Here is a 12166-nt window from a genome sequence, read left to right as displayed (position 1 = left end):
GTGTACACACATGTGTGAGCATGGAGTAAGGTAGAGAGAGAGAGAGAATATCCTAAGCAGGCTCCATGGGTAACATGGAGCTGATGCAGGTACGAGCCCATGAACTGTGAGATCATGACCTGAGCCAAAATCAAGAGTCAGACACTTAACTGATTAAACCACCCAGGTGCCCTAATATTAGTGTTTTCTTAGAATGGATATTTGATGTTTGTTTTGGTATGTTTAATAGCCACCCCCCATATTCTCATTTAAAAGCCTCTTTACTGATTTAACTACTACATTCTTTAAAATGAAGTTTGTATAGTGGAGTATTACTGTCCAACTTAAGTATAGCTAAACTTCACTTTTTATCCTTTAAATATTGATTTCAGGTTTGATGCACAAGGAATAAGCTGTAGAAGTCTTTAAAAATACAAATGACAGGACATTTACTCTCAGTAATCTTCTTCAGTAGTCTGGAGTGGAGTGTTTATCTTTACTTTTAACAGGCTCAGAGAATTTTGATGAACAGTCATAATTTGGAACCATTATCTGTTGAAATGTGCAGAATTAAGTTTTTATGCAATATATAGAATCATAAACTTTAGAGAAAGCATAGATCAGGGAGATTATTTATACAATCCCAGAAAAGGTAAAAGGACTCCTCAGGCAGACAGGCAGCTAGATCACTCTGGAAGGATTCTTTCCTCATATGGGGAAGAACTAAGAACTGGAACCTCATATAACATTGAATATCATAGTTCGTTTGGGTAACTCACTCACCTTGATCCCTAACTTTATTCCATTCTTCACATAAGATGTCAGCATCTTGTGATAGAGGTTACCATGGTCTATAGCATTCAGTGGCATCAGAATGGTCTTTATTAGCATCCTTAGCCCACTGCATACTCCTCCTACTGTTAAGGATATTTAGCTGCATTATACTTTTCAAAAAAGAAACAGTATTATGAACACACAGATCTATATATTAAGATAAATATTTCTCATGCTTAATCCAATTTTATATGTTCTAGAATTCTAAGTGTTACAGTCTAAGTAAAAATTGTTCTGGTAATACTTTATAAAAATCAATTGTTTATTTAAATACAGATGAGCACAATTCATAGGGAGTAGAACTATATTTAATTTTATGAAAAATTCCCAACCATTTTCCAAAATAGTTGTACCATTTTACACTCTGACCAGTAGTGTGTGACAGTTCCAGTTGCTCTTTATTCCTATCAACACCCAGTATTTATGTCTAAAATTTTAGCTATTTAGTAGGTGTGCAGAAGTATCTTCATGTGGTTTTAATTTAATTTTCCTGATGATGAATAATGTTGAATTTTTTTTGAGATGTCTATCCAAGTACTTTGTTTCCTTTCCACCTTATCATTTTACATGTGTTTCATGACTTCTTATGTTTGAGTTATAGGTGATGGTTATAGATTATAGATATGATCCCTGATCCAATTTATATTGCAAATATTTCCTTCCATTTGGCATGTCTAGTTATTTCCTTAATGGCATCTTTTGATGAACGGAAGTCCAATTTTAAGAAGCAGAAAGAGAAATTAAGGTATCGATCCAATGTACAATTGTACCAAAACTCATAAGATATCTAGGAGTAAACCCAACCAAAGAGGTAAAACATCTGTACTCTGAAAACTATAGAACACTTATGAAAGAAATTGAAGATGATACAAAGAAATGGAAAAACATTCCATGCTCATGGATTAGAAGAACAAACATTGTTAAAATGTCTATACTGCCCAAAGCAATCCACACATTTAATGGAATCCCTAGCAATAAGACCACCATTTTTCACAAAGCTAGAATAAATAATCCTAAAATTTGTATGGAACCACAAAGACCTTGAATAGCCAAAGCAACCTTGACTCTTGTCAAGATTTGCTATTTCTTCTTGGGTGTATAAGATCTATGGTGATATTTTCTCTTTTATTCTTGATACTGATAATTTGTGTTTTCTCTTTCTCTTTTTTTCTTTATAAGCCATGTAGAGTTTTGTCAATATTATTGATCTTTTCAAAGAACTAAAATTTGGTTTTATTGATATACTCTGTACTTCATTATTTTCTTTTTTATTGGTTTCTATTATATTTTATTCCTTCTTTCTACTGACTTTAGGTTTAATTTCCTCTTCTTTTTCTAGTTTCTGCAATGGAAGTTTATATCTCTGACTTAAAACCTTTATTCTTTTCTAATATAAGTAGATAGAGCTATAAAATTTCCCCTAAGCAGTGCTTTAGTTGCCTCCCAATGTGTGTTTAGATAGGTCTTAGTTATCATTACACTGAAAATATTTTCTAATTTAGCTTGCTAGTTCTTCTTTGACCTCAATTAATTTGCAGTGTCTTGCTTAACTTTCAACTGTTGGGAGATTTTCCAGATATCTTATTGTTATTGGTTTCTATTTTAGTTCTTTGTATTTAGAGAATATTCTCTGTATAATTAAATTTATTTCAAATTTATTGAACTATTTATGGCCTAATCAATGTTCTATCTTAGTAAATGTTCCATTGACAAATGAAAAGGATGTATATTTTGGAACTGATGGTTGTAGTGTTCTATAAGTGACCAATAAGGACAATTTAGCTCTAAACCGCCAATAATGACAATTTAGCTCTATCATGCTGTTCAGATTTTCTGAATAACTTCTAAATTTTTTTCTGGTATTGGTACCAAATTCTGAGCTGTCTCTCTATTAATTTATGTTTATCTTTTTGTCCCTTTAATTATTTATTTTTTGCTTTATATATTGTGAAGCTTTCTTATTTGGTAAATACATATTTAGTAATTGCTTTTCCTTCTTGATGTATTGATCATGCTATTATTTTTTTTAAAAAGTGTTTTATCTCTAATAGTCCTTGTCCTAGAGTGTATTTTATCTGGTAATAATGTAGACATTCAGCTTTCTTTGAGTAGTATTGGTAGGATATGTTTTCCCATTCTCTATCATGTCTTTCAATTTAAAGGGCATCCTGAAACATATAGCATATAGTTGTGTCTTGCTTTCTGTTTTTAAATCAGGCTGAGAATTTCTGCCATTGATTGTTTTTAGGCTATTTACATGATTATTGATATTTTAAAATTCTATTTATAATTTTGATATTTTTGTCTATTATGAATTAATATTATGACCTTTGCATAAGGACCTTACAAAAAGTATATTTCCATTTGTCCTTCCTGTGTGCTATTTTTTCTATGAATTTTACTTTTACATGTTTTTCCCTTGAGTCAATTATTTTTAAGTGAATTAAACAACAGCGAAATTATTTTATATTTACTCATACATTTACATTTTCTTGTACTTTTGTATGTGTGTGTTGTGTGTATCTGTATATTCAACTGGTATCATTTCTCTTCAGCCTGAAGAACTTTTCTATTTTGTTTTGTTATTGAGTATAGTTGGCAACAATGTTACATTAATCCGAGGTATACAACATAGTGATTTGATTGTTTATACATTATGAGGTGTTCACTCTAAGTGTAGTTACTGTCTGTCCCCATATATTGCAATTACAATATCATCAACTATATTCCTTACACTGTGGCTCTTATCCCCATGATTTATTCATTCAATAACTGGAAGCCTGCATCTCCCACTCTATTTCACCCATTTTGACTAACACTCTAACACTGTCTCCTCTGACAGGCACCAGTTTGTTTTCTGTATTTATAAGACTGATTATGTTGTTTGTTCTTTTTTTTTTTTATTGCACCAAAACTCATATGGTATTTGTATTAGTCTGACTTATTTTACTCAGCATAGTACCCTCTAGGTCCATCCATATTGTCACAAATGGCATGATCTCATCCTTTAATGGCTGTATAATATTCCTGGGTGTGCATATGTGTGTGTGTACATACATATATACACCACATCTACCTTATTCATACATCTGTTGATGGACACTTAGGTTTCTTCCATATCTTGGCTACAGTAAAAAATACTGAAATAAATATAGAGGTATACATATCTTTTTAAATTGATGTTTTAATTCTCTTTGGGTAAATACCCAATAGTGGAATTATTGGGTCATATAGTAATTCTATTTTTAATTCGGGGGGGAAGCTCTCTACTGTTTTCTACCATAGCTACCAATTAAATTTCCACCAACAGTATACAAGGGTTCCTTTTTGTTCCCATTTTTGCTGACACTTATTTCTTGTATTTGAGCTATTCTGATTGGTGTGAAGTGATAGTTCACCTTTCATATTTGCCCAAGGATATTCAGAGATCTTTATCCATGAAAATTAAAATCTAAAAAAAGAAACACATATGTCCCAAAACAAAAATAAATTTCAGGATAAATATTGAGTAAACATTCAACATATTTATATAAAGAATGCTACTAGTAATAATAAAAAAATATTGATAACCTGCAACAGTATGGAATGAATCTCAAAACATTTTGTTAAGTGAAATAAAAACAAACATAAAAGAGTATATACTGTGTGTATCCATTTATATGATGACGTAGTAGAGCTAATCAAACAGTGAAAGAGATCAGAACAGTTGCTGATTTAGGGAAGAAGGATGTGCAGGAATTGGCTAGAAGGGAGCATAAGAAACTTCTAGGTGATGGAAATGTTCTACATCTTGGAGGGATGTGGGTTATATAGCTTGTATGCATTTGTCAAAACCAATTAAAATATATACCTAAGTATATTTCTTTGAATATAAAGTATACCTAAATAAAATATGATATCTTACTAATAAAAAAACCAATCTTGTAATCTCCCATTATGATAGGTGATTGGAGGTAGGTCTATTTCATGGCTGTAAAAATATATAAAACCAAAATATTTATTTTATTGAAACTACTTGAATTTTGCAGAGTCAGCCAGTGTCGTCAACACTACAGCACTAAAATCTTACGTTATTTAAACTTGGGAAAGTAAAATGCAATTAACAATGTAGAAAATATATTTAATGAAATAAATATGATAAATATAGGAAATAAAATATAGGATCACCAGGAGTTAGATTCAGGTACTGACATAGAAAGAACTCCCTGGTCATTATCCAAATGAATTTAACCTAATTATATCGTAGTGGACATTGGAAAAGATGTTTAAATTATGACTAATTTCTTTTTAAATGCCATTTATAATACTAAGAACTTAAAATTATGGTGAACATAATGTATGATGATTAATAGTTTTAAAAACTGGCCACTTTGTGAGAGTGAGAATAATTTGTGACATATATGTTTTTGGTGTCAAATAATGGGAACTCATTTTTTTTTCATCTAAGAGAAGGAGGCAGAATTGCTGGCTTATTTGAATGGGGTAGAGCTGTCCTTAGCAATCTGTACATTTAGAATGCACATCTATTAGTACACTATTAGAGTTATAAATATGGAGGAATTCTAAGATATATAGAAAAGTAGCATAACTGCTGTCATTATAGGCAAAATGTAACAATACTAAGTTGGTATTCTGATCTAAATAAGTAAAATGCAATGTAGTTTGTCAAGAAATTAACAGAGCACTTTAGTATTTTATCCTTTTTTTCTTTTCTTTTAAGAAAATTGCCACTCTGCGTAGGTGATAGACCACTCTGGTTTGGCTGAACTATGAGGACTTCCTGGGGCGTGAGACTTCCAGAGCTAAGCCAAGCGAGTTGTAGGCAAACTAGGAGAAGCAGTGTACCTTAGCTCTAAGAGTGCTAGAAGATGAATTATTGTTGGTCCAATGAGTTGATGTTTGATAACAGTGTTTAATTTGTTGCTCTTCCTTATCTCTGTAGATCTTGTCTAACCATATTTTAAGGTTCAGTTTAAATGCCACTTCGTCCTAATCTCTCTCTCTCTCTCTCTGAATTCATATAACTCTTTATCTGTACCCTTCTTGTTCCACTTAGTGCTTTAGAACTTTTTTTTTTTTATCAGAGTTATCTGTATACAAATTTTATCCGTGACACTACATGGGAAGTTCTTTTAGGGCATGATGTGTGATTTATCTTGTATCCCTCACAGCTTGTAGCCTGGTAATCCAACTTACTTTATCAGAAAGGGTGTATCAAAGGAATGAATGAGTCTACAAGTTAAGTGGATTATATGGATAGGATGAGATGTATCAGTGTGTAATAAAAGGAAAAAAAATAACTGATATGAATATGAGAAACTCTACTTTTAGTCCTCTTTACCACTGGATAACTATGTGATTTTGGACAATCCCCTTAATATCGTGTGTCTGTCTGTATGCATGCTACAGTTTCTGCAGCCAAAAACTGAAAGTTTCAACTAGACCCCTTAGCACTACCTAGTGATGCTTTTCAGCCTTCACTGTTAGCTTGATCATCCACTGTTCTCCAGAACTAATCGAAATTTTCAGTCTCTCCTGTAGTCTTCTGTACCAGACAGTCCCTTCACTTTTGGTAGATCACAACTGCTTCACAAAGAAAATCCAGCTGCTGGAGGAACTTTGTGCACTCCACCATCATGTATTATACATTATTAGTATGCTGAGTATTCCTTCTTGACATTCATGCTTAATTCTTTAAGAAGTGAACAGCCATACTTATACATATTTGCTATTGAGAATCATATATATTCAGAACTTAATGAAAGTACAATAGCCTAGATCATTTTTGGGTTAACAGCTTTTGTGTTCTGAGAGCCGATTAAAAATAGATTGCTTTAAAACTACAAATAGTTGTTTTGTATTTATTATGCTTTTAAATGATTTTTATAGGAGAAAGGTTATTTGTAAAGTTTCCTATTAATTTCTTTGAAAACATAACTGACAGCTCTTAAAAGAACAAATTCATCAATGTTTTCAAAATTCACATTAAAATATGTAAAAATATTACTTTCATCAATTTTCAATTAAACTGTGATTATTATGCAGACTTTTATACATTTTTATAACCCAGTTTTCTGTTGTGTTTAGCTATTGATGCAAATGTGAAGAACGAAAGTCTTTCATCTGTGCAACAGCTTGGCATTAAAATGACTGTCAGGTATATTATAGGGAAATATCTCCCTTGCGCATTTCTGGAATTTGTTTTATCTACCTGATATATGCCTAATAGTATTTAACAACCAACTATTTTGTGTACTTTAAATGCAGAGTTTATCATTCAGAAAATAATAACTTTGTTTTGAGGCTACTGGCACATGATTAAATTACTTCTGCTGGTAAATCATTTATGGTTCATTATCATTTCAGAGGGTAATTACAGTATATTTAAGCCTCTATGACTCCTGGCTTTTACCAGGAAAAAAAGTGTTGTAAAAATCAGCACTTTGGTAGCACAATCATGCCATTTTCTAAAATATGGTAGTTTTTTCTAAGTTTATTTGAGAGAGAGAGAGAGGGAGGAAGAGAGAGAAAATCACAAGCAGGCTTCGTACTGCCAGTGCAGAACCCAAAGTGGGGTTCGAACTCACGAAAGTAGTGAGATCATTACCTGAACCGAAACCAAGAGTCAGATGCTTAACTGACTGAGCCACTAAAGTGCCCCTTAAATATGGTGGATTTTAATTGTCAAGCGATGGTGTTAAGGATAGATGCTGAAGTTAAAAATCCAATAATAAGTTAATAAGCCAATTATAGTAGTTTGAATTTTTAGTTCTCAAATTCTAATTTTCAAAAGAAATAAGCTAAATGGCAGACTGGGAATTAAGGACTAAGTCTTCTCTCTTGCTTATTAAGTGGAGATCTTGACAGTTCCCTCCTATTTCAGTAGATAATCTTTAGAATCAAGTATAAAAAGATGCATGTGGAACCTTTTAAAAAGGATGTTCTTATAAATACATAACATTTTAATGAAATGTATTATAGCAATTCTAGATCACCCATCTGTATCACATAAAGAATATAATTCATTGTTTTGTGACCCTCTATCTGCTTTTTATTTTTTAATGTCCAATTTCTATTCTCAAGTGGAATCCATAGATAATATAAGCGAGCTAGTCACATATTTTTTTTTAAATTCAATACAGTGTCTTATTGGTAAGAAATGAATGAAAAGTACTTTGTAATGAAATGTTTGTACATACCTACAGCATATGACATAGCTGTCAACCATATAGAATCGTTGTAACTTTGGCCGCTGTAGAAACTAATGATATTTTGGTGCTGCCGATACTGCTAGGAGAGTTTTGCCACTGGCAAAGTAACTTTCTAGAATGGTGAACAAGTTTTAGGCTTGAAATGAAAGTACTTCCTTTCTATGATGTACATATAGTTGCATTCAGTGTATAATAAAGGATATAGAAAAAATATTTTATGATGTTATGTAATACATAATTGGATTCAGGTAATTCTAAATAGCTTCTTCATCCATGCAAATAACAGTCAGGCCATTTGCAAGCTATCGTGCAGGACTGCACCATGTCTAACATCCTGACCATCACTCACCAAGTACAGCAGTGCCCTCATTCGCTATGTAATCAGAAACACCCCCATGAATTTCCAAAATGGCCCCCGGATGGAAAGTGCCTTCTCCTCAGAATCACTGGACTAGATGAAATCTAAAATTGCTTCTAGTGTTAGCATTCTGTCAGTATAACCTGTCAACATTACATGCTCTAGATTAAGTTCAGGAAATAAATGCTTGTATTCTTCTCCTCTAAGTATCTACAATCTATTCTCTCATTACTGTTTTATTTTCCTTTAAAGCTGTCCGTATTTACCAGATAACTACTGGTAATCCAAATCTAATTATCAGGAACATATACAGAGTGTTAAACTTTACTGAGTTCTGTATAGCATAGTTATGCTATCAAGAAGAAGACTACTCTTGATAGGTTTTAAAAAGTGAATTTGCAATGCAGGACCTGACATTTTTCATTTTGTATGTTTTCTGGGCTTTTAATGTAGGTATGGCAAGTTCCTCAACCTGTTAAAAGACAGTGCAGAAAATGATCTCACCTTGGTTTTAAAGCACTGTGAGAGATTCCTGAAACAGCAGCAAGTGCCCATAAAATCTTCTCTTCATATCCTTTTTGAGTGGATTCACAGTAGTTGAACTTTCTCTATGTATTTTTCATAATTCTTTGATAGGGTACTTTAACACATGTATAGGAAAATAATACTTTAACCTATATTACTAATTTGATTTCCTGCATCTTTACAGTACTCTGTATTTTAAAAATGTGTTTTATTAAATTGGGTAGTAATTACTAAATTCACTTGTATTCATTGAATCTTAAATTGGGTAAGGTTATTAGGCTATATTTTCAGATACATATAACAATTTTTAAAAAATAGATTTAGTATATCTAGAATAAGCATATTCCAGACTTAAGAAAATCTAGGACAATAATAGAACATACATTTATTTTACTTGAATTGGTTATTTTTCAGAAATAGGTTTGATCTGAAGGGGGGAAGAAGTATATAAACCATTTGCATTACTGAATTCTAAATATGTATGGATTTTTTATATTTGACTATGTTAGTAATTTAGCAGATAACCTATTTTTTTTAAGTTCTTATTTATTATTGAGACAGAGAGACACAGAGCATGAGCAGGAGAGGGGCAGAGAGAGAGGGAGACACAGAATCTGAAACAGCCTACAGGCTCTGAGCTGTGGGGCCCAAACCTATGAACCGTGCGATCATGACCTGAGCTGAAGTCAGCCACTTAACCGACTGAGCCACCGAGGCGCCCCAATTTAGCAGATAACCTAAACCAGGGAAAGAGATGGTACTATTTAATGACTTGAACAAATGTTGCCACAAGGCAGATAGTTTTTTCTCCATTTGCTAGTGCCATTGGCCTCCCCTGGACATGTAAGTTAACAGTACATTAGCTTGTAAATTGGTTCAAGATAAAATGAGGGCTAGGTATCACTATCTCTTTCCTGACAGGAATCCTGGAAATGAATATTAATGGAGTTCTCATATTTCATCTTTTAAGATAAAATATTATAAAAGTTCCTTAAATTGTGCTTTTCAGTCTGCCTGCAGGGGAGTTATGCTGGCCATGACTGGTTTGTATCTTCTTTGTTCATGATAATGTTCGGAGACAAAGAGAAAACATTCAGATTTCTTCAGCAGTTCTCCAGGCTTCTGACCTCTGCTTTCCTTTGGTTGCCAAGACTACATATTTCTGTAAGACTTTTATTCTATTTTGAAAGGAGTATGTTAAATTTTAAGGCAAATCCTATTTAAATTCTTTGGGATCGGTTTGTAGAGAGCTCTGTAATAATTTATGTTCATTTTATACCTGAGTGCTTTTTGACTGATTCTATTTGAAGTTACCGATTTGACATTTTCTCATATACTTGATGTCTTACCTAATAGTATACATGAAAGATTAGTGACAATAAATATATGGATTATTAAAAATTTTATACTTATTATTCAGTAAATTATAAAAAATATATATGTAAAAAGAACTATTGAATGGATTTTTTATTATTGCTTTGTTGGAAAGAATCAGTTAAATGATGGTATAAGAAAATAAGTCAAAATTATCATTTATTCTATAAAGAGGAAAAAACTATACATTTTATAAATCTGTGATGAGTTTTGGTTGAGGGTATTATAGTATATTTTAAAGGATTTTACTAGCTTCATAATATCTTAGAGTTTAGTTTAAAGGCAAGAGTGTCCCTCAATTTATTAATATTTCTGTACTTTATTTTACTTACTGCCATTAAGATCTCCAACTTGAGGAAACTATCTACTATATAAGATAGGCTAATACTTCCCAAACTTTTTTTATGATGTAGAACATGTGCATAATGCAATCACATGGCACCTAAGGATACGTTAAGGGAGCTGGAAAGTATGTGGAGTTAAATGAAAGCATGTATTATGTGTTTTTACAGTATATATTTATGATAAGGAAAATAAAAGCAAAGCATCATGGAGGAATACATTATAAATATTGAATTTTAAAAAATTATGCTTGAAATACCTATATACAGTTCCTGAATAAGAATTTCTAGCTCTAGCTTTTCAGTATAATGAGAAATTTGCTTACATGAATAGGTGGAAGCAAATGGCAAGAGTATGTACTGGTTTTTGTCTAATCTAGGAAACTATTTTTCTTCTGTTAACCAGAATTTGAGTTTTAAAAATCCTGGGGCACCTGGGTAGCTCAATTGGTTGAGCATCCAACTTCGGCTCAGGTCATGATCTCATGGTTTCTGGGTTCGAGCCCTGCATTGGGCTCTGTGCTGACAGCTCACAGCCTGGAGCCTACTTCAGATTCAGTGTCTCCTTTTCTCCCTGCCCCTCCCCTACCCATGCTCTGTTTCTCTCTGTCTCAATAATAAATAAACATAAAAAAATGTTAAAGTCTTATATATTCTACAAGCACCTCAATGTTTAGAGCAGCATTATCAACAATAGCCAAATTATGAAAAGAGCCCAAATGTCCATTGACTGATGGAAGATGTGCTATCTATCTATAACTATCTATAATGGAATGTTACTCAGCCATCTAAAAGAATAACATCTTGCCATTTGCAACAATGTGTATGGACCTAGAGTATATTATGCTAAGCTAAGTAAGTTCAATTAGATAAAGACCTTATGATTTCACTCATATGTGGAATTTAAAAAACAAAACGGAGGGGAAGGGGAAAAAAAGAGGGAAGCAAACCATAAGAGACTCCTAAGGATAGAGAACAAACTGAAGGTGGATTCAGGGAGGTGAGTGGGAGAAGGGCTAAATTGGTGATGGGTATTAAGGGGGGCATTTTTGGGGATGAGCAGTGGGTGTTATATGTAAGTGATGAATCACTAAATATATTTTCTTAAACCAGTATTACACTTATGATAACTAAATAGAATTTAAAAACTTAAAAAAAAATCCACTCTTAACATTTACAAGTGAAAAACCTTTTGTAGTGATTATGGAGTTTGAATCTAATCCTACATTTTCATGTCAAATATTTGAAAACGATTCCTGCATTTCCCTAGTCTTAATTATTCTAGTTTAGTGTTTAGATTGTGACACTGTTAAATATCACCAACTTTTTAAAACTTTAAATAATTTTATAAAGTTGCATTTTGTTGTGAATCTATAAAGTTTTTTGTAACACATTTTTTTTTACATTGCAGTGATATTGTGCTCTAATAGTATTTCTTTCCATAAAACTGAAATCAGGCAGGACTCTAAACATACCAAATCCAGATATATTGTTTTCAATGCAACATAGAAAATATACTGTAGGGGCACATGGGTGGCTCAGTC

The 12166-nt window shown here is 32.4% G+C and overlaps 1 protein-coding gene across 1 annotated transcript in view; it reads left to right on the top strand.

The window, feature by feature from the left end:
* The window catches only part of TBC1D32 (TBC1 domain family member 32), a 199834-nt gene that overhangs the window by 161013 nt on the left and 26655 nt on the right, over positions 1-12166 (top strand). The window contains exons 29-31 of the mRNA XM_029945049.1: positions 6901-6970; positions 8836-8951; positions 9917-10071. Coding sequence (XP_029800909.1) covers positions 6901-6970; positions 8836-8951; positions 9917-10071 — 341 coding nt within the window. The remainder of the gene's footprint in view (positions 1-6900; positions 6971-8835; positions 8952-9916; positions 10072-12166) is intronic.

Source organism: Suricata suricatta, chromosome 7 (assembly GCF_006229205.1).
Source record: "Suricata suricatta isolate VVHF042 chromosome 7, meerkat_22Aug2017_6uvM2_HiC, whole genome shotgun sequence".
Classification (NCBI taxonomy): domain Eukaryota; kingdom Metazoa; phylum Chordata; class Mammalia; order Carnivora; family Herpestidae; genus Suricata; species Suricata suricatta.
The sequence above is the reverse complement of the archived record's forward strand: the minus strand, read 5'-3'. Positions and strand labels throughout refer to the sequence as shown.